General features: G+C 32.6%; 4 protein-coding genes across 10 annotated transcripts; 3 read left to right on the plus strand and 1 right to left on the minus strand.

Annotated features, from left to right (window-relative positions):
• PYL2 (PYR1-like 2) lies at positions 1 to 1,432 on the plus strand. Its single transcript, XM_012221912.4, has 2 exons — positions 1 to 820; positions 1,206 to 1,432. The coding sequence occupies exon 1, from the start codon at positions 185 to 187 to the stop codon at positions 758 to 760; it is 576 nt and encodes a 191-aa protein (XP_012077302.1). The 5' UTR covers positions 1 to 184; the 3' UTR covers positions 761 to 820; positions 1,206 to 1,432.
• Positions 1,433 to 4,543: 3,111 nt separating this feature from the next.
• Positions 4,544 to 9,257, plus strand: ATH1 (homeobox protein ATH1). 4 transcript variants are annotated; one of them, XM_037641010.2, is made up of 5 exons: positions 4,544 to 4,765; positions 6,083 to 7,317; positions 7,608 to 7,963; positions 8,080 to 8,140; positions 8,869 to 9,257. In XM_037641010.2, exons 2-5 carry the CDS (start codon positions 6,235 to 6,237, stop codon positions 9,031 to 9,033), a joined length of 1,665 nt encoding a protein of 554 aa, XP_037496938.1. In that variant the 5' UTR covers positions 4,544 to 4,765; positions 6,083 to 6,234; the 3' UTR covers positions 9,034 to 9,257. The 4 variants fall into 4 exon arrangements, with proteins under 4 accessions (XP_037496938.1, XP_012077303.1, XP_037496939.1 ...); XM_012221913.4 differs by lacking the exon at positions 4,544 to 4,765 and adding an exon at positions 4,817 to 5,613; XM_037641011.2 differs by lacking the exon at positions 4,544 to 4,765 and adding an exon at positions 4,817 to 5,613 and having other exon boundaries at positions 6,276 to 7,317.
• A 1,037-nt stretch (positions 9,258 to 10,294) lies between these two features.
• Positions 10,295 to 11,754, plus strand: LOC105638161 (thiamine phosphate phosphatase-like protein). Its single transcript, XM_012221914.4, has 4 exons — positions 10,295 to 10,552; positions 10,745 to 10,866; positions 10,945 to 11,146; positions 11,232 to 11,754. Exons 1-4 carry the CDS (start codon positions 10,415 to 10,417, stop codon positions 11,613 to 11,615), a joined length of 846 nt encoding a protein of 281 aa, XP_012077304.1. The 5' UTR covers positions 10,295 to 10,414; the 3' UTR covers positions 11,616 to 11,754.
• A 1,133-nt stretch (positions 11,755 to 12,887) lies between these two features.
• Positions 12,888 to 16,811, minus strand: NDL2 (N-MYC downregulated-like 2). 4 transcript variants are annotated; one of them, XM_089724773.1, is made up of 12 exons: positions 16,587 to 16,811; positions 15,717 to 15,897; positions 15,459 to 15,558; positions 15,115 to 15,212; positions 14,886 to 14,985; positions 14,539 to 14,599; positions 14,345 to 14,431; positions 14,176 to 14,253; positions 14,034 to 14,093; positions 13,823 to 13,878; positions 13,549 to 13,684; positions 12,888 to 13,441 (listed from the first exon to the last, which is right to left on the minus strand). In XM_089724773.1, the coding sequence occupies exons 4-12, from the start codon at positions 15,170 to 15,172 to the stop codon at positions 13,220 to 13,222; spliced, it is 858 nt and encodes a 285-aa protein (XP_089580899.1). In that variant the 5' UTR covers positions 15,173 to 15,212; positions 15,459 to 15,558; positions 15,717 to 15,897; positions 16,587 to 16,811; the 3' UTR covers positions 12,888 to 13,219. The 4 variants fall into 4 exon arrangements, with proteins under 4 accessions (XP_089580899.1, XP_037496941.1, XP_012077305.1 ...); XM_037641013.2 differs by having other exon boundaries at positions 14,886 to 14,974; positions 16,587 to 16,810; XM_012221915.4 differs by lacking the exon at positions 15,717 to 15,897 and having other exon boundaries at positions 14,886 to 14,974.
• Positions 16,812 to 17,162: the final 351 nt, after the last annotated feature.

Below are 17,162 nucleotides of genomic sequence, written 5' to 3' on the forward strand. Positions count from 1 at the left end.
AGTAACTCCCAATGTTAAATATAGATGGCGAACCCACCTTCTCTTTCCTTGTCTATTTTCTTCAATGAACCCATTTTTCTTCTTCTTCATCATCATCATCGTCTTCAAGTCGGTGCATGTCAAAATTTTTTCTTCAAACACCCAATTAAAGAGACAATAATTCTAAATCCTAAGCTCTTTCAACATGGAACCTAACCAAACACCACCATCGTCACCACACGGCCTAACCCAAGAAGAATATGCAGTGCTAAAGCCATTAATAGAAACATACCACAAATTTGACCCAATACCCAACACATGCACTTCTTTAATAACACAACGCATTGACGCACCCGTTCAAGCGGTTTGGCCTTTCGTTCGCAGCTTTGAAAACCCTCACAAATACAAACATTTCATCAAAAGCTGCAATATGATGAAAGGCAATGGCGGCGTAGGCAGCGTAAGAGAGGTTACTGTAGTTTCTGGTCTACCGGCTTCTACAAGCACCGAAAGATTAGAGATTTTGGATGACGAAAAACATATTATAAGCTTTAGGGTCGTTGGCGGCGAGCATAGGCTAAATAATTATCGCTCTGTTACTTCTGTTAATGAATTTAATAAAGATGGTACGGTTTATACTATTGTTTTGGAATCTTATATAGTGGATATACCTGACGGAAATACCGGTGAAGATACAAAGATGTTTGTCGATACTGTTGTTAAGTTGAATCTTCAAAAGCTTGCTGTTGTAGCAATGGCTTCTTTGCATGGACATGAATAATTTTATTATTGCTGCGGCGGCGGAGGCGGTGGTGGTGGCAGCGGCTGCGATATCTCTGTGGTCAGTATGGCTTTAATTTGCAAGTTGTGCCTTTTTTTTTTTTGTCTTTTTAGAGGTTAGCAGTTGGTACTTGTTTTTGTATATTTTAGTTATTTCTTTTTTTATTATTTTTATAAATTATATCGTATAAGAATTGTCTACAAATCGTATATAGGAATTAATATTAATTAAATTGTCATAATAAATTAATTTTCTCCTGAATAAAAGTTTGAGCAAATCAGAAATTATAATATTCATGTCATTTTCTTTTTTCTATAAGAAATCAGTATAGATAGCAACATAACAATATTATATAAAACATGTCCTTATATACGTTTCTTAGTTTTGATGAAGTCTACGTATGAATACATGTAAAACAAAAGAAAAAGAAAAATGTAATTTGTAGGTGAAGAAGATACGTGAAAGCTCAGCTTTTTCGTGAGGGATTGGATTGAAGGTCAACTGTTCAAAAAGCAAACACAAAGAGATAAAGCCTTACGGAGACTTGTGAGCAACCTTAAAGGACGTGTGACTTACAACCCTCTCTTCATTTTCTTTATGCAGACAAATTCATGCAATCTATTTATCACCGAACATTCCATATTTTAATTTATATTTTGGAAAATATTTCAATGATGGATTAATTAGTTCTCTCTCTTATTAATCAGAATTTTTTAATCCGAAAATTTACATGTTGAATTTGGAAGTGCACTTTTAAACTTGATTAAATAAAGTATATGAGTTAATAAAATGCAAGCTAGTTTAAAAATAATTTTGATAATGCAATAATAATAATAATAATAATTCAAACACGGTATCTTCCACTGATCCCATTAGTGAGAGAAGACGGGTGATCTTGGTGAATAGTTTTCTAGTATTTCATTTTTATATTTAAATAAAATGTTATTAGCCTTTGTATGTCTATTGGGTCCATAATTGGGCCCAATTATAGTCCAGTCTTTTAAAGGTGTCCGTTATACTTTCTAAATGCAATTTTTTCCTTTTTTTACATTGTAATTAAGATTCTCAGATATGCTGAAAATGGAGTTTTTAAAAAGTAAAAAATGAATTCCGAAAAGGAGAAACCAATATCTATTAGTACAAGCCCATGTATCCTTTTTGTTTTTTTTTTTTTTTTTATACTACAAGATGATGTACATGTACTTAACTATGATGGAACGATCAACCGTCAAATCATTATCTATTAGAGCCATTGAAAATTAAGTGTAACAGAATAGCATAATTGGCCAATTCACCCTATATAATTCCATTTTCTATAATTTACAGTTTCTGTTTCTTATGGATTTAGTTGAAAAAACAGGTGAAATAGTTACTTAACAGCATAAGTTACTGCGTAATTTCAGGTTAAATTTCCTTTTCCCATTTCCATTTTCTTGTATTGGGCTCAGAGACGGAGAGGTCCAGGGGTGGACCCCCGTACCCAAGAAAAAAAAAAAATCTTTAAAATAATGAAATGTTTCAATTTTATCGGCAAAAAATAATGCATTTTTTAATTCCCTCCATTTTTCTAAAAAATAAATCACCTTGGCATTTTTACTTTTCTTGTCTTTTAAAAAAATCATTTAATTTATAATAATTATTAAATAAATCGATTATACCACTTTTATTTATAATAAATAAGAATTATAACCATTAATGTTCTCCATTTGCAAAAAATAGAAATGAAAAAAAATTATTATTTCCAAAATTCATAAATATAACATTTATTTGGGGATATAATAATTTTATAAATATAACAGAGGATAAAGTAATTAAAAGTTTCAAATATTCACTCTTAAATAGTTTTGGGAAAACGTTAGGATTTTCTGAAGCACTGAACAGAAATGGATGTTTTAGAAAGAAGAGCTTATCCAGTTCAATTATTAGATTGGAATTGGTAAATCTGCCAAAGTTGCACAACTTTTTTGTCCTTTATATAATAAAATATAATTTTTGGTAAATTACAAAGAATTCTTCGGTATAATATACACTGCAACTCTAACTTTTTTTTTTTATTTTTTTTTTATGGTAAATTATTTAGGCTTCTATCTTCTATGGCCTAATATCACTGAATAAGTGTAAATTACACTTATTTTTTTATCTTACTGTTAATCCTCTCACTTATAAAATGAGTTTTTCAAAATATTACTTTTAAAAAATATATCTAACTAATCGGAAATAGTTTACTCTTTAAACAAAATAATCTAATTATAAAACTAAAATAGAAATTAAAGATGTTATAATTATTTTTCAAATGCAGAGATTTAAATATTAATTTAAATAAAATTTAAGAAATCCATTATATTTTATTTATAAACTAATTGATTAGCATTGATTAAAATATAAATTTCGTTCGGGAAAAAAAAAAATTGAACAACTTCCTTATTTACTTTCCAAGTTGGATTAAAATATTTGAAAAGAAAATAAATCTTTGTTTTCTTGTGTTTATTATCGCGTAGATACTTTCTTTTCACTGCTTTGCAGTTTACGTTTACGAGTCCTAATAATAAATATTCACGTGTGCAATTTTATTGAATTTATTAATTTTATCCTAATTTAACAAATCATTAAAACTATCGTATTAGTTAGCATTAATCTAGAATGAGATGGTTTAATTTTTTTTATGAATATTATAATTATTCGGATATTTATTTAATAATATTTTTAATAATTATTTAATATATTAAAATTTAAAAAATCAAAATTTAAACTCAGCAATTTTTAAATTATGAATAGACACTCAAAAATACTAATTTAATGATGAAGCCACTTAATCATAAATTTCATATAATCAAAATCTTTGATGAGTTTCATGGTAAAAAAAAAAATGATAAATGCTTTGGTCCTTTAAATTTTTATTAGATATCGAATTTATTTCAAAACTAATTTCTGAATATGTTTAAGCAAAAAAAAAAAAAAAATCAGTTTCTCTTTTGAAATGATAAAATATTTTAGAAATAAAAAATTGAATAAAAATTTAATCACATTAAGATAAAATTGATTAATTCCAAATTTTACGCTTCAAATTAACCTAAATTAAATTAAAAATTCAGGAACCAACGTGCTTTGGTGAGGCAGGGCTTACCTTACATCAGTGAGGCTCAGGTATAGCGAATGGGCAAGAACATGAAGGAGTAATGACAAGTACAGGAACAATTACTATAGTTGGGTTTCAGTCGCAGCCAACCTTTTATTACAATCACATTACAAAGAGACAGTCATCATCAAGACGCAAACATTGAATAATCACATCAGATCCTAAAAAAAACCTAACCATATGGATTTTCAAGAATCTAAAAGAATCAAAGAAAAGATGCAAGAAAGAAACAACAGATCAGATCATAAAGAACACCTGATACCAGTCTTACATCAATATTACAAGTCTTTCCTGTAGATAATAATCATGATCATCATGGACCATATGTTTTTACACTCTGTGATAGGGTTTGGCTCATAGAAAAGAAACCCAAAACAAAATAAGTAGATATATAGGTTTTAATAATTGCTTAGTAAATTCGTCAAAGATTTTGCTTGCATCACCGAACTCCATGATAGTACACTGCTAAAACAGTGGAGTAGTATTCTTTATCTTATGGATTTGTATAGAAAATAGAAAAGAAATTAATTTTCTTTTTTCTGTTTTTATTTACTTTGTTAGATTGTGAAGAGAAGTGTAAAACTTTCTTTACCCTATTTACTCTTCTTTCTTGTCACATTACCTTATAGTCTTAAAATGGCTAAAAGAGAAAAGGACTTTTTTTTTTCTCTGAAAAATGGAGCTGAAAAAACCTGCCATGAACAGGAGTTTGAACAGAGAGCGGGGGTGGAGAGAGAGAATCGAGATATTTTGATTATGATGATTACAGAGAGAGAAGCAGAAAATGAGAGGTGATGAGGAGGACAAAGAGACGGAAGGGATGGGCCCTCTAAAGCCTGCAACGGAAATGAGTGGCACTGCCCCAAAGAGTAACTTGCTCCTATTTCTCTCTCTCTCTATCTTGTTGTTATTACTCTCGTGTGTGTGTGTGTGTGTGGCTCCTTTCTTTTTTCTCTCTCTTTGATACTTACTAAAATCTTTAATGAATGGGTCCATTTCATGCATCTCCCACTTCACTGCAGAACCTTTTTTGGCTTTTTAACACTCTCTTTCTTGCTTTTAGTGAATTTTGTGAGATGGTTGTCCTTTTATTTGCAAGACCCATTTGTGTTTATTGTTAGCTTTTGAAATTTATAATTATACTTTCTTGTAGGAGAGGAAAGGAGAGGTCTTTCTGAAAATCTGAATCTCAGTTTCTTGGGTTTGGGTTCCTTGAAGAGAAGAATACCCCCTTTTTTCCTGATCATGCAAGGAAATTAAATTAATCCGCTTTTTTTTTTATTGTTATAGAAAAGAAAAGTGACTGCATGAGTCTCTGTTGGCTTTTCTCCACCTTGTTCTTTCTCTTTTTTGTTAAAGAAAAAAACAAAAGTTGCCACTGTTTTTCCGGCTTTTGATTATATATACTCTTTCATGGAGAAAGAGAGACCAATGATTCTATGGTAATAATAAGCTGGTGTTGAAATAGCCTTGTCTTTGGTTTTCCAAGGAACCCAATATATATGTAGTATCAATCACCATATGTAAACTGACCATTTTGTCTTTTAAGTATATGTATTTACATACTTAAAAAAATGAAAAATTTCTCATGCCTGCTTTCAGAAATTCCTATGAATCTGCAATAAAGTTATTCACTTTATTTTTCTTTCTACAAGCCTGCTTGTGAAACTTTGGCTTCCTTTTTGTGGTGTATCCCTCTTCAGGAAATGAATGCAAGGTTAGTCTTTCCTTAATTAGCTGTAAAAATTTTAGTTGATATTGTTTATATAGTTACTTAAGCCTTTACTTAGCTTTCTTTCAGTACCCTTTTCTTTGTATCTGTTGCTAGTTTCAATTTTTTTAGCCTTATCGCTTGTGTACAGCTTAGTTCTGATATAGCTGTTTATTTCTGAAAAATTGCATATAGTGGGCTGTTTGGTTCAATGTACTTGAGTTATTGATGAACATTTGTTTTTCAGCTTTCATAGAAATTGACTGACTACAACTCCTTCTAAACATGGTCATTTACTTTGTTTCTGGGTTTGTGTGTGTCAGTGAGCTTGTGCAGTGCTTTTTGTGTAAGCTTGATGTGAATGTTCTGAATAAATGAAAATTTTCAAAGTTATAATGAGCTTTTTTCCATGCTTTCCCTGTTTAAAGAATAAACCAGTTTTAACTTTTTCCACTTTATTGTAAATTTTCCCTAGGTGGATGTTACTTGATTTTTAGATCATCAGAGATTTGAAAGATTACCCACAAAAACTAGAAAGAACTAGCTTCTGCTGGCACGTTACTGTGATTTTGCAAATGATACAGAAGAACATAAGAAGATTTTGAAACTATTTTATGCCTTGTTGTCATGGAAAACCGTCTGTTTAATGCTCCTATTGACATGTCCAGCAGGAATTCCATTTCCATGGAAGGAATTGGATCACAAATGACTCTAAACTCGCTTTTCTTCGATTCATTTGACCTCAACAACCAAAACCAAAATTTGGATGGGTATACTGTGCTTCCTACATTGCGAGGAACGCCCATAAGTGGAAATGTTGATTTTGCAAGAGATCAAGAGGAGTTTCAAGAACAATTTCCGATTTCCGGTCCTGCACTAGCTACTATTGTAGCCTCATCAAGAAATGGTCTTCAAGAAAATTTGACCAGCTTAGCTATTTCAGAACCTTCAATGTATCCTTCAGAGGTTTTAAGAAGTTATGTTTCCAATAATGATCTCTCACATGGTTTGAATTCTTCATTTGCCTCCTCTGTCAATTACTCCTGCGATGAAGTGTTTGGTAATGTGAATGCGAAAGAGGAAGTTAACAGACTTTCTGCTCCTATAAGAACCGGGTTTCAAAATTACTCTTCCATAGGAGATATGGAGCCAAATAGTTGGATATCTTCAAATAGCGTGAATGTGAACACTGATAATCTTTACAGTTCAAGTAAGTTTAGTAATGAACTATCTTTAAGTCTGGCTACATCCCAACCTTCTGGTATAAATGGGAGTCATATTGCTGATCAGTGTTCGGAAATAAGTTGTTCGGGTGTAACACGCCATTGCTTCAAAGAAACAAGGTTAGGGTCAGAACAAACTTCTTCAAGCTGCAAGGAGCTTTCTTTGAGTTGTGGTTCATACAGGGCAGGTCAATTTTCACATGTAATATCAGGGTCCAGATATCTTCAATTAATACAGGAGATACTAGCTCAAATTGCAAGCTATTCACTGGAGAATTTAGACCAAATGAATTTCTCATCTATCGGAATCAAGGTGGGAACGAATATGCTATTCTCTTCGAGTTACCCTGTGGAGGGAGGGATGTATCCCATGGGTCCTGACGAATCGCCTAATGTGAATGATAGATTTGAAGTTCAAGTTGATCCGGCATTGCAGAAGCGGGCACTTGAAGCAAAGAAAACACAGTTGCTAACTCTACTTCAATTGGTAATTTGATGCTCTTAGAATCATGTTTTATTTTTTTATAATGAATGAAGGATGCATGCATAGTGCAATGTGAAACTAGCTTTAGTAGATTGAGATTAGATATTGAGAGTTGAAACCGAAAAAATGCACAATCTTTAAGATCAGAACTGAATTCAATGGAGACAATTGCATAACTGTTCAACTTCCTCATTTTGTTTTGCTACCATTCTGCTTATAATTTGGTTGCATTTGTTGCACTAATATTTGCGTACACTAACCAGACATCACTTTCATTACTATTCTACGTTCAGGTTGACGACCGGTATAACCGATGCTTGGATGAGATACACACAGTTGTGTCTGCATTCCATGCTGCAACCGAGTTGGACCCTCAAATGCATACTCGTTTTGCTCTCCAAACAATCTCCTTTATGTACAAAAATCTTAGAGAGAGGATTAGCAATCAAATCCTAGCAATGGGAGCACATTTTGATTTTACAGGTGCGAGAGGGACAGAAGTATCTCTTGAAACTTCTTATCTCCAAAAGCAATGGTCTCTTCAGCAACTGAAGAAAAGAGAGCATCAACTATGGAGACCCCAGAGGGGATTGCCTGAACGATCTGTCTCAGTACTACGTGCATGGATGTTTCAGAACTTCCTTCACCCGTGAGCTCAATTACTTCACATAACATTTCACAAAAATCATATTTTCTGGACTACTTTGAGAGGTTTACCGATACTACGCACTAACCATTCGCTCTAATACATTCAATGTATTTCAGGTACCCGAAAGATGCAGAGAAGCATTTGCTCGCGGTAAAGAGTGGACTAACAAGAAGCCAGGTATATATAAAATCTCAGGTTATATATATGTGGATTGTTTTGTTTGTCTTAGCCTATATTTGTTTCTGTAAAATAACTTGCAGAATAATATTTTTCATAATTTTACATTGTTTGGGCTTTCAGGAAAATAAATAATGGAGAATTAGGTCATTTTTAAGGAAAATAACTTTCCGAGTAAAATTTTTTCCGGATATTGGCGTACCCTATAAAATCATAATTTTTAATTTATTAATTATCATAGTCACTATCACCAATCTACCATTCACCACTGGTCACCGTTGGTCACCAGCTTGCTTTTATTATATATATATATTTGCTTTGTTTTCATATTTAACAATAAAATATTTAAATTATAAAATTTTTATTATTAATATTTTTATGGTCTTATGAGATGAAGACTTAATATTTATAACTAACTTTTAATATTACAACTAAATAATGGAAAATAAGTTATTCGAAGGAAAATATTTTCCATGAAAATATTTTTTAGCATATTATTTTACAAAAACAAACTAACTTTCAATATTACAACTAAATAATGGAAAATAAGTTATTTGAAGGAAAATATTTTCCATGAAAATATTTTTTAGCATATTATTTTACAAAAACAAACGGACTCTAGGATTTGAATTCACACTCAAACAAGCCTGGATACAACTCACAATTTTTAGTCATAATTTGTTCTGTAATCTGATAGTTTATTATCCAAAATTTTGGAATATGAGCAGGTTTCCAATTGGTTTATTAATGCCCGAGTTCGGTTATGGAAACCAATGATCGAGGAAATGTATGCTGAGATGAACAGGAGGAAAGGCAGACAAGGAGATGAGGGAAGCAACAGCAATCAGAGAAACCACATCAGCATCAGCAATCTAAGATTTAACGTGAACTGAAAATTGAAAGGTAGGTAATGGGACAAAGCATTAATTAGTTATTATTGTTTAGTAGAGGGCAGGAAAAGAAAAATCATCCATTAATGGATGTGACTGTACATAAACGCTCTATAAAGTTAGAGTTTAGGGTGATCTTAGATCTCTCATTGAACGAATCATCAGAATGCAATTATTTTGTATGCCCATAGCCATTTTCTTTAATTATTTCTCTTTAACAGTGAAAATTTTTGTAGCTCTGAAGTATTGAGCTTGAGCTTAGCCCGTCAAATGTGTATTATTCGAATTTAATTCATTAAACTTATTGAGTGCATTATAAATCAAAATTGTATTTTTAATTACATGGGATCATCAAAATTAGAAGATAAGAGACATTGGGATTGTCTTTAGTCCGTGTGTTATGGCATTTCGTGATTGTCTTAATGAAGAAAAGGATAAAGAAAATTATCTGGTGAGGTTTGTTGGTTGCCTTTAGGTCAGGAGCATGATGGGGTCTCCAGTCCCGCTATAAATAATAGAAAGGAAATGTATTAAAATAATAATTGGTGCTAAACTGCATATTTGCTACATAATATATAAGAAATTACTCTAATTTTTGAAATTTTGGGGGCCAAATAAATGATTCAACCTCCCAAGTTTAACCTGAAATCTATAACACTTAAAATTTTAAAATTGACTTTGCTTATCCTGAAATTTTTTACTTTTATATGTGAAATATTAATTTGATATTTAAGAAGTGCAATTTTGCAATAATAATTTTTCTATATTTTAGTTATTTAATAAGTGTTTAATTGGTTTTATTTTATATTTGAGGTATTTAATATGTATAATTTTATAAATTGAATATTCAGTGTATTAAAGTGAAAATTGAGCCAAAATGATTAAACTCAGAATATTCTTTCAATATACTGTCAGAATCAAAATAAACAAAACATTATATATATATATATAAATATATATGTATATATATTAAAAAAATAATTAATTCTCCTTTTAATTGAGAAATAATTCTGGTATGCAAAGTAGGAAAAAGAAGAGTTTGGATTCCACATCCAACTAGGAGTTCGAGTTACTTTATTATAAGAATAGAGGGGACTCTCTTATTTACGTGGCAGAATTGTAATCATCACACATACCCAAATATAATTTCCTTTTTCTTTTTATAATAACATTTTCTTTCCGTTTTAAATTAGTTAAAACAAAAAATTAATTGTGTCCACTACATGCATGCACAATACTGCTTTTTAGTGCCTGCTGTGCTGTGATCAAATTGGCTTTCTGCTCATATAAAATCCCTCTTCCCCTCCCTCCCAGCAACTCACTCTCTACATCTCTATAGGAAATTAAAGACGGTGGCGGTGGCTGTGGCGGTGGCGGTGGCGCAATGGCTAAAGCGCTGGTGGTTTTCGACTTTGACGAGACACTTATTGATTGTGATAGTGATTACTGGGTAGTCGAACAGCTTGGCGTTAATGACACCTTCCTTCAACTTCTCCCTACCTTGCCCTTGAACTCTATCATGGTTTCTTATTAACTCCTCTCCTCCTTTTATATTTACATATTACAAAAAATGATCACATTTTAGCCTGACCTCAATTAATAAAATAAAAATATATGTTTTGTGTTTTTAACTAATAAAAAAGCACTCGGATCATTAAACAATTGAGTTCAATAGTAATGTAACTAAATCTCATATAGTTGTATAATATTTCAGGATCAGATGATGACAGAGCTTCACTCCCGGAAGAAGACAATTCAGGATATTGCAGAGTGCTTGATACAGGTTCCATTTCATTCCAAGATTCTTTCAGCAATCAAATCTGCCTATGCTTCTGGGTACTAACTCATCTGTTAAGACATGTGTGTTCTGTGTATTGCATTTATTAATCGTATATATTGTGCAAAAATTTTCAGGGGTGATTTGAGGATAGTAAGCGATGCAAATACCTTCTTCATTGAGACAATCTTGGAAAAACATGGGATAATAGGTTGTTTTTCTGAGATCCATACAAATCCAAGCTATGTTGATGAAGAAGGAAGACTTAAAATATTGCAATACCATGATTCCAAGTCATCTTCTCATGGATGTTCTATCTGCCCTCCAAATATGTGCAAGGCAAGTCCATTGCTTTCTCTTTAATAACAGTATTCCTTCAAATTTAACATATTTATATTTATATATATTGCCTTCCCGTCAATAGGGTTTGGTGATGGAAAGAATCAGAACTTCTGTTCGTAGTGAAGGAAAGAAACGTTTCATTTATGTTGGTGATGGAACTCCAGATTTTTGTGCAACATTAAAGCTTGAAGAAGGAGATTTTGTAATGCCAAGGAAGAATTTCCCACTTTGTGATTTCATTTATGGAAATGGGAATAAAAACCTTATTAAAGCAAATATTCAAGAATGGAGTGATGGAGAGGAGCTAAGCACCAATCTTCTGAATGCAATCAACACCATCATCATCCAAGAGGATTATAATGTAAGACCAGATGATCCATTGGTTCCACTTGATTGTAAGTTCCAGACAAGTTCAATCTCTGCATTTGATGTTTGTACCAGAAATCCCCTCCCAATTCCTCGCTAATAGCAGTACAACTCTAAATCTTATTGGCTAGATTGTAATGAAGATCAATATGATATTTTCAAATTTCAGACTGCTATGAACAAATTCTTAATCTAATTAGTAAAATGGTCTGGCTATATATAATTCACTTGCTCAATAATGATTTGAGGTAGAGTCCATAAATTTGCAATGGAAATGACTTTCCAACGAAAGTGACTCTTTCATTGACAATCTTTCAGTGGAATAATGGTGATCTTCTCATGGAAAATGATATCATTAATAAAATGAGCATATCAGTTTATAGCCATCCTTCTAGTGACATGATATAGACTCCACCAGCATATAATAATGGTGATCTTCTCATTTGCTCGTCTAGTAACATAACACTGGATAATTCATTTGGTTTCTCTTAAAAACTAATTATTCTCACCTTTCAAATAAATGTATTCCATAAACTTTTGTGAAATTCATTTATAAATCCAAATTTTTGTGTTGACATGAAAAAAAATAAAGAATTAAATTCTATGAAATCAATTGTAAGATTCGAATGTAACAAACCAAATTTTACTAAAAAAGATGCGTAATTTACAAATGAATTCCACAAATTTAAAAATTTAAGACTTTATAACAAAATTATCCAACTTCTTAGCATTTTAAAATTATTATATTAAATGTATTTTAGAAATAAAAACAAAATTCTTAAATTTATTCGAAATATGAATTCTATCTATAATTCAGTTTTAAATGAATATCACAATTGGATTTCATTTATGCGAAAGGGAGTGTTAATCTCTAATTTCCCATACCAGATTAACTTCCACCTCCTCAAAATCTATCCCTTGATTTCTTCGTCTAACTGAAGGATGGAGTATATTTTAGTGCTCCATAGAGAAAAATAAAATGCTATGTGACCTAATCGCAACCTCTTCCTGCCACTATTAGTGTTAGAGATTCTCCATCAAGTTAGAATCAAAGCACTGATATCTCTATGAATGGATCAAATTCTCATCTTTAAGCATGAATAGATTATTGCTTGCAAGTTGCTAAGAGATGGGAATTATAGGCCCTTTCTAATCTCCTGTGTGCGTCCCCAATTTAGTGCCGACAAGTTTTCTGTCAGCACTTCAAGAAATGAAAGGCACATAGCTCTTCTCGCCTTACATTATTAAGCCGAAGTCAAAATCAAAAAAAGCGAATTCAAAGGGATTGCTGCTTCAACTAGCAATAAGCTCTATTACATTGTGAAGAAAAGAATATACAAATAGAAATGATTGACGTGGAAGCCAACTTGAGTAAAGCACAAGTATAACGTTCACCCTTTATTGCTATTATTATTATTATTATTATTATCATTTGCTTATAAATGTAAAAAAATTATTTCAAGGATTTTACAATTAACTGAATCCTCCTCAACCTCAACTAACACTTATGATTACAAATCAAAGAATGGCCATCTCTGCTTTCTTTCTAATATTCTAATATTCCCCCTGTAATTTTTTTCTCTTTTTACTCTATCTACAATCTTCTAACAATCCCACCTCTCGCGTTTTATCTTCTCCAACCAATCAAAGAAAAATACAATAAATAGATTACAAAAAGCATTTTTGCCAGCAATCCAAATCCTTTCAGAATTCCAGAGCTATTCTTGTTTTTATTGGTTTTAACTTCAAGCCCATGCTTTCCGGAGACAGGAGCTCGGGGGAAATACACAGCGGACTCAAAGGGCTCCTTGGGCTGACACTTAACTTAGGCGGCCTGTACATACTGTATCCCATCAGAAAGTACTCCATCGGTATTAGCATGGCATGTGGTTGCTCCTCTGTCACCATGGATCCACATGCCTGAACCTGTAGGTCCCCAAGCCCTCCGTTAAACATAACTCTTTCCATTCATTCTATATATTCCTGTAGTACCAAATTTTAAAAATTGCAAGCATTAAATGTTTATTACATACCTCAACTAAGGCACTAAATCTTCTATCTAGTTTTGACGTCATGTGGAGGGCCTCAGAGTGAAATGGAGAGCTATCCCCGACGAATATTAGCGAACGACAATGCAGTTTTCTCAGTCCTTCACTAATGTCTGGTCTTCTGCAAGACAACAAAACATAACAATAACTGTCATTTCAAAACAAGAGCTAGCACTGTAACGCACCAATGTTTTCATCACTTATACGTGTTAAGCGTAAATCAATCAGCAGAAAAGACTATCTTAGAAAGAGCCCCTACCTGTTCAATGCTTCAAGAAACCGCCAAACATTTAAACTCTGCCGTTCATCCAGCAACTAACAAAAGAAACAAGAACACGATCAAGTAGGGAAATATATGCTTCAAGACTGTTGATTACTAGTTGGGTATGTTCAGGTTTATAAGCATTTATGATTCATCAAAACAAGACAAAGAAAATAGATAAATGAAGAAATAAGGACAAATGACTAACTCTTCTGCAGGCCTGCACTATATCTGATTCTGGTACTTGAACACTACCTCGAGCTTCCTGCTGTCACCAAGTAGACACCAATCATTTAACTCCATTCTGCAAGCACATAATTTTTGAAAAGAAACTAAAAGCGTAAGGATACCTTGCTGAAATACCGCTTGAGCAAGAACTCCTTCACCACTCCACACATGCCATAGTAGTACAGTAACTTAGAGATCACCTGCAAATGATTCACTATTAAGTCTAAGAACAATACCTAACCCGCAGCTAATCATTATATTCAGAAATGAACAGAAGTTTGGGAAAGAAACCTTGTTACACAACCACTCTGTCCATGAAGGAGCTTGGCAGACTGGAGAAATAAGTATCAATCCAAGAACACGTTGCCTATATTTCATCTGTTGCAAAGCAAAACAAAAAAACCCAAACTAGTAAATCCCAAGAGTCAAAACAATTTAAAAACATTAGCAAACTAATCATGTTTATTGCAAGGAATGAATCATACAGCGAATAGAGTAAGAATGTAAGCTCCAGCTGTAACACCCATACACATCACTGCACCAAGTCTGAGAAGTGGGGAAGATGAAAAGTACGTGTCAATTTATTTCCATCATTGTTATCCAAATAACCAGATAAAAAGGTGATTATAGACCAAAGGAGGAGACAACTTGAGGCCTCTAAATGCAGAGTTAATGTTTCTAGTCACATACACTTCAGAAAACTAGCCAGAGGCATCACTGGCCAACAGAAATGAGAAATATCACCACACAGTTTGACTGAAGCAGAAAATAATGCTGTAAAGCAGCCAACATTTGAGAGAGAAATTTTAAGTTTGCAGAATAACATAATTACCCAAAATAGTTGAGAATTTCAACAATTTGGTCTGCCAGGTCATCAACAGAGAGCAGAGGGTCATCAGGGCTACTTGTAGGAGCTCCTAACTGCAATAGTTCTTGAAGAAAGTGCCATGTAAGAAATAAAGTAAAATCAAAATATTCAATAATGACAGTTACTAAAGCAAGGCAGATTTTTTTTTTTTTAATGAAAAAAAAATTCACAATAAAACAGTGAAACTACAAACCTCGTGCCCAGGAGGACTGATATGGTAGATGCAGAAGTTGTGGAGAAGCAAGGAACATGCTTCTTGACAGAAGAATAATCCTTGAAAACAAGACATATCTGCTCAAAACAAAGAAAGGTTAGCTGGTACGCCTGCAGAAAAAAACAAAAAAAAGGACTCCTGACTAGGCAGCTAATGGAACAAGTAATCACAGATTTACTATGTCTTCTCAATATAGAAACTTGAAAATTTTATCTTTGCAAATAAATATATAGCCGTCTAGAAGCTGATGATGTGATGATGGTAACATGGGTATTTTCCCACCTTGCCAGACCAATTGATCTGTTTAGTTTCCACATACTTACAATTTAGAGCTAAATCAGGATATGTGATAAGGGCTGGCTTGTCCTGGTCTCCATATACAGAAACAGATACACAACCATAGCAAGTTTTAATAAGGAACTCCTGCAAGCACATTTCTGAAAGCATTAAGTCTCCCAAAAACTCAATAAATAAATAAACTAACAGAATAAGCATACCCGCATATTTATGGATGTTTTTCTGGATAATTAGGGAAGATGGAAATGTTATAAGGTAAGATTTGAAACGCAATGCTTACGTACCCCTTTTGTTAGCTTCAACAAAATGACATTTTTTAAAAGGTAAACTTCCCATCATACAGCTACACCTCTTTTTGGTTGTCATTACTCATGTTGAGAAAAGGAATACTTAAGCCCTACCCAGACTAAGTATATTCGGCAAGCATATTGATTTTGCATGTGCAGAAGTTCTTTTCTCAGAAACCTAACCAAGTTTTGCGTTATTTAGTCATATAAGAATTTCACAATTAGGAAATGTGGATCTTAACTCAAAATTGTATTATTTCCCAAATCGAGTTAACATTATTTTGGCATCTAAGCCAAACAGCATTAGCCCATATAAAAGACTATATTAGCTAAATGAAAACAAACAAACATTATTATAATGCACCAGATAACCAAATGAAAAAGCAATTTTCATTGTATAAATTTAAATAAATTGACAAATAACAGAACTACCAACTTCCAAAGCCTATAGTTTGCATTTCATATAGGAATTGAAAAAGATATATATTATGTATACATACATCATCCAAAAAGGTTTTGTACAGAAATCAAACATTACAAATAATTCATTCAATGAAAACAACCAATTAAAAAGAATACATTGATGTTACCAACAATAATCAAAGAAAAAATATTTCACAATTCCATTTTAATTACCTGCCAAAAATAGAACTAAACAGCATCTTAAAAAAGAAAGAAGAAACAAAAGCAGAAAGAAAACCATCAACAATCAATTTAACCTTTAGTGAAAATAGAGAAATGACAAAAAAAAATATTGATATTCGAAACCTTCTCATCTCTTTTATTTTCCCGCATTTTCTCATCAACCAAACAATCTCCCGTATCATACACACCTATTAGAGATAAATATATTTGAATGTGGGTTACCTTTCCACCAAGAGGGAAAGTCTCCATGTCAATGGAGACTGAGTCGCTTGAATCTGCCATTTTCCCTCTCTTTCTTTTGTCTCTCTCTGCGTCTCTCTGTCTCTTTCTCTTAAGAGGAGAATGCTTTGGGCTTGGCTTCCATAGCTTAAATATCAAAATCTCTCGCTTTCTGTGAAAGATTTTCTCTCTCTAAGAAATATTCTCTCTCTATCTTAAAAAAAACCAAAAAAAAAAAAAAAATCAACTCGTAGCGAGTCACCGACGCTCGATTATGCCCATGGAGAGAGGAACTTACGAGTGGTCCGTACTCAAAGGGGGTAACCTGAGACTCCGGTTAATTTAACCAGAGTTATCTAGACCGACAGTTTTTGCACATTTACCATTTTGCCCTCCATCTTTTCCCCTTTGGATATCGACACGGATTATGGATAGTACTCATTTAAATACGTCCCTTTTGCTTATTTATTTATTTTGGTTTTTTTCAGTTTTTAAGTTTGGTTTTGGTTATTGGGTGGCATTGACTTCTGACTAAACTAGGAATATTTTATATGAGGCAATTGTTGTCATCAAACAATT

The sequence above is a fragment of the Jatropha curcas genome, chromosome 8 (assembly GCF_041381405.1).
Source record: "Jatropha curcas cultivar XTBG-Jc1 chromosome 8, XTBG_Jcur_1.0, whole genome shotgun sequence".
Classification (NCBI taxonomy): domain Eukaryota; kingdom Viridiplantae; phylum Streptophyta; class Magnoliopsida; order Malpighiales; family Euphorbiaceae; genus Jatropha; species Jatropha curcas.

What these genes read in the sequence shown, in the direction of transcription:
- ATH1 (XM_037641010.2), top strand. Translation starts at nt 6,235, where the DNA reads ATGGAAAACCGTCTGTTTAATGCTCCTATTGACATGTCCAGCAGGAAT. An exon ending in TGCTAACTCTACTTCAATTG is followed by an intron (nt 7,318 to 7,607) that starts GTAATTTGATGC and finishes TTCTACGTTCAG; the next exon opens with GTTGACGACCGGTATAACCG. An exon ending in GTGGACTAACAAGAAGCCAG is followed by an intron (nt 8,141 to 8,868) that starts GTATATATAAAA and finishes GAATATGAGCAG; the next exon opens with GTTTCCAATTGGTTTATTAA.
- NDL2 (XM_012221915.4), bottom strand. Translation starts at nt 16,646, where the DNA reads ATGGCAGATTCAAGCGACTCAGTCTCCATTGACATGGAGACTTTCCCT. An exon ending in TCCTGATTTAGCTCTAAATT is followed by an intron (nt 15,213 to 15,458) that starts GTAAGTATGTGG and finishes TGTTTTGAGCAG; the next exon opens with ATATGTCTTGTTTTCAAGGA. An exon ending in GATTTAGTGCCTTAGTTGAG is followed by an intron (nt 13,442 to 13,548) that starts GTATGTAATAAA and finishes GGGGACCTACAG; the next exon opens with GTTCAGGCATGTGGATCCAT.
- LOC105638161 (XM_012221914.4), top strand. Translation starts at nt 10,415, where the DNA reads ATGGCTAAAGCGCTGGTGGTTTTCGACTTTGACGAGACACTTATTGAT. An exon ending in AAATCTGCCTATGCTTCTGG is followed by an intron (nt 10,867 to 10,944) that starts GTACTAACTCAT and finishes AAAAATTTTCAG; the next exon opens with GGGTGATTTGAGGATAGTAA. An exon ending in GCCCTCCAAATATGTGCAAG is followed by an intron (nt 11,147 to 11,231) that starts GCAAGTCCATTG and finishes TCCCGTCAATAG; the next exon opens with GGTTTGGTGATGGAAAGAAT.
- PYL2 (XM_012221912.4), top strand. Translation starts at nt 185, where the DNA reads ATGGAACCTAACCAAACACCACCATCGTCACCACACGGCCTAACCCAA.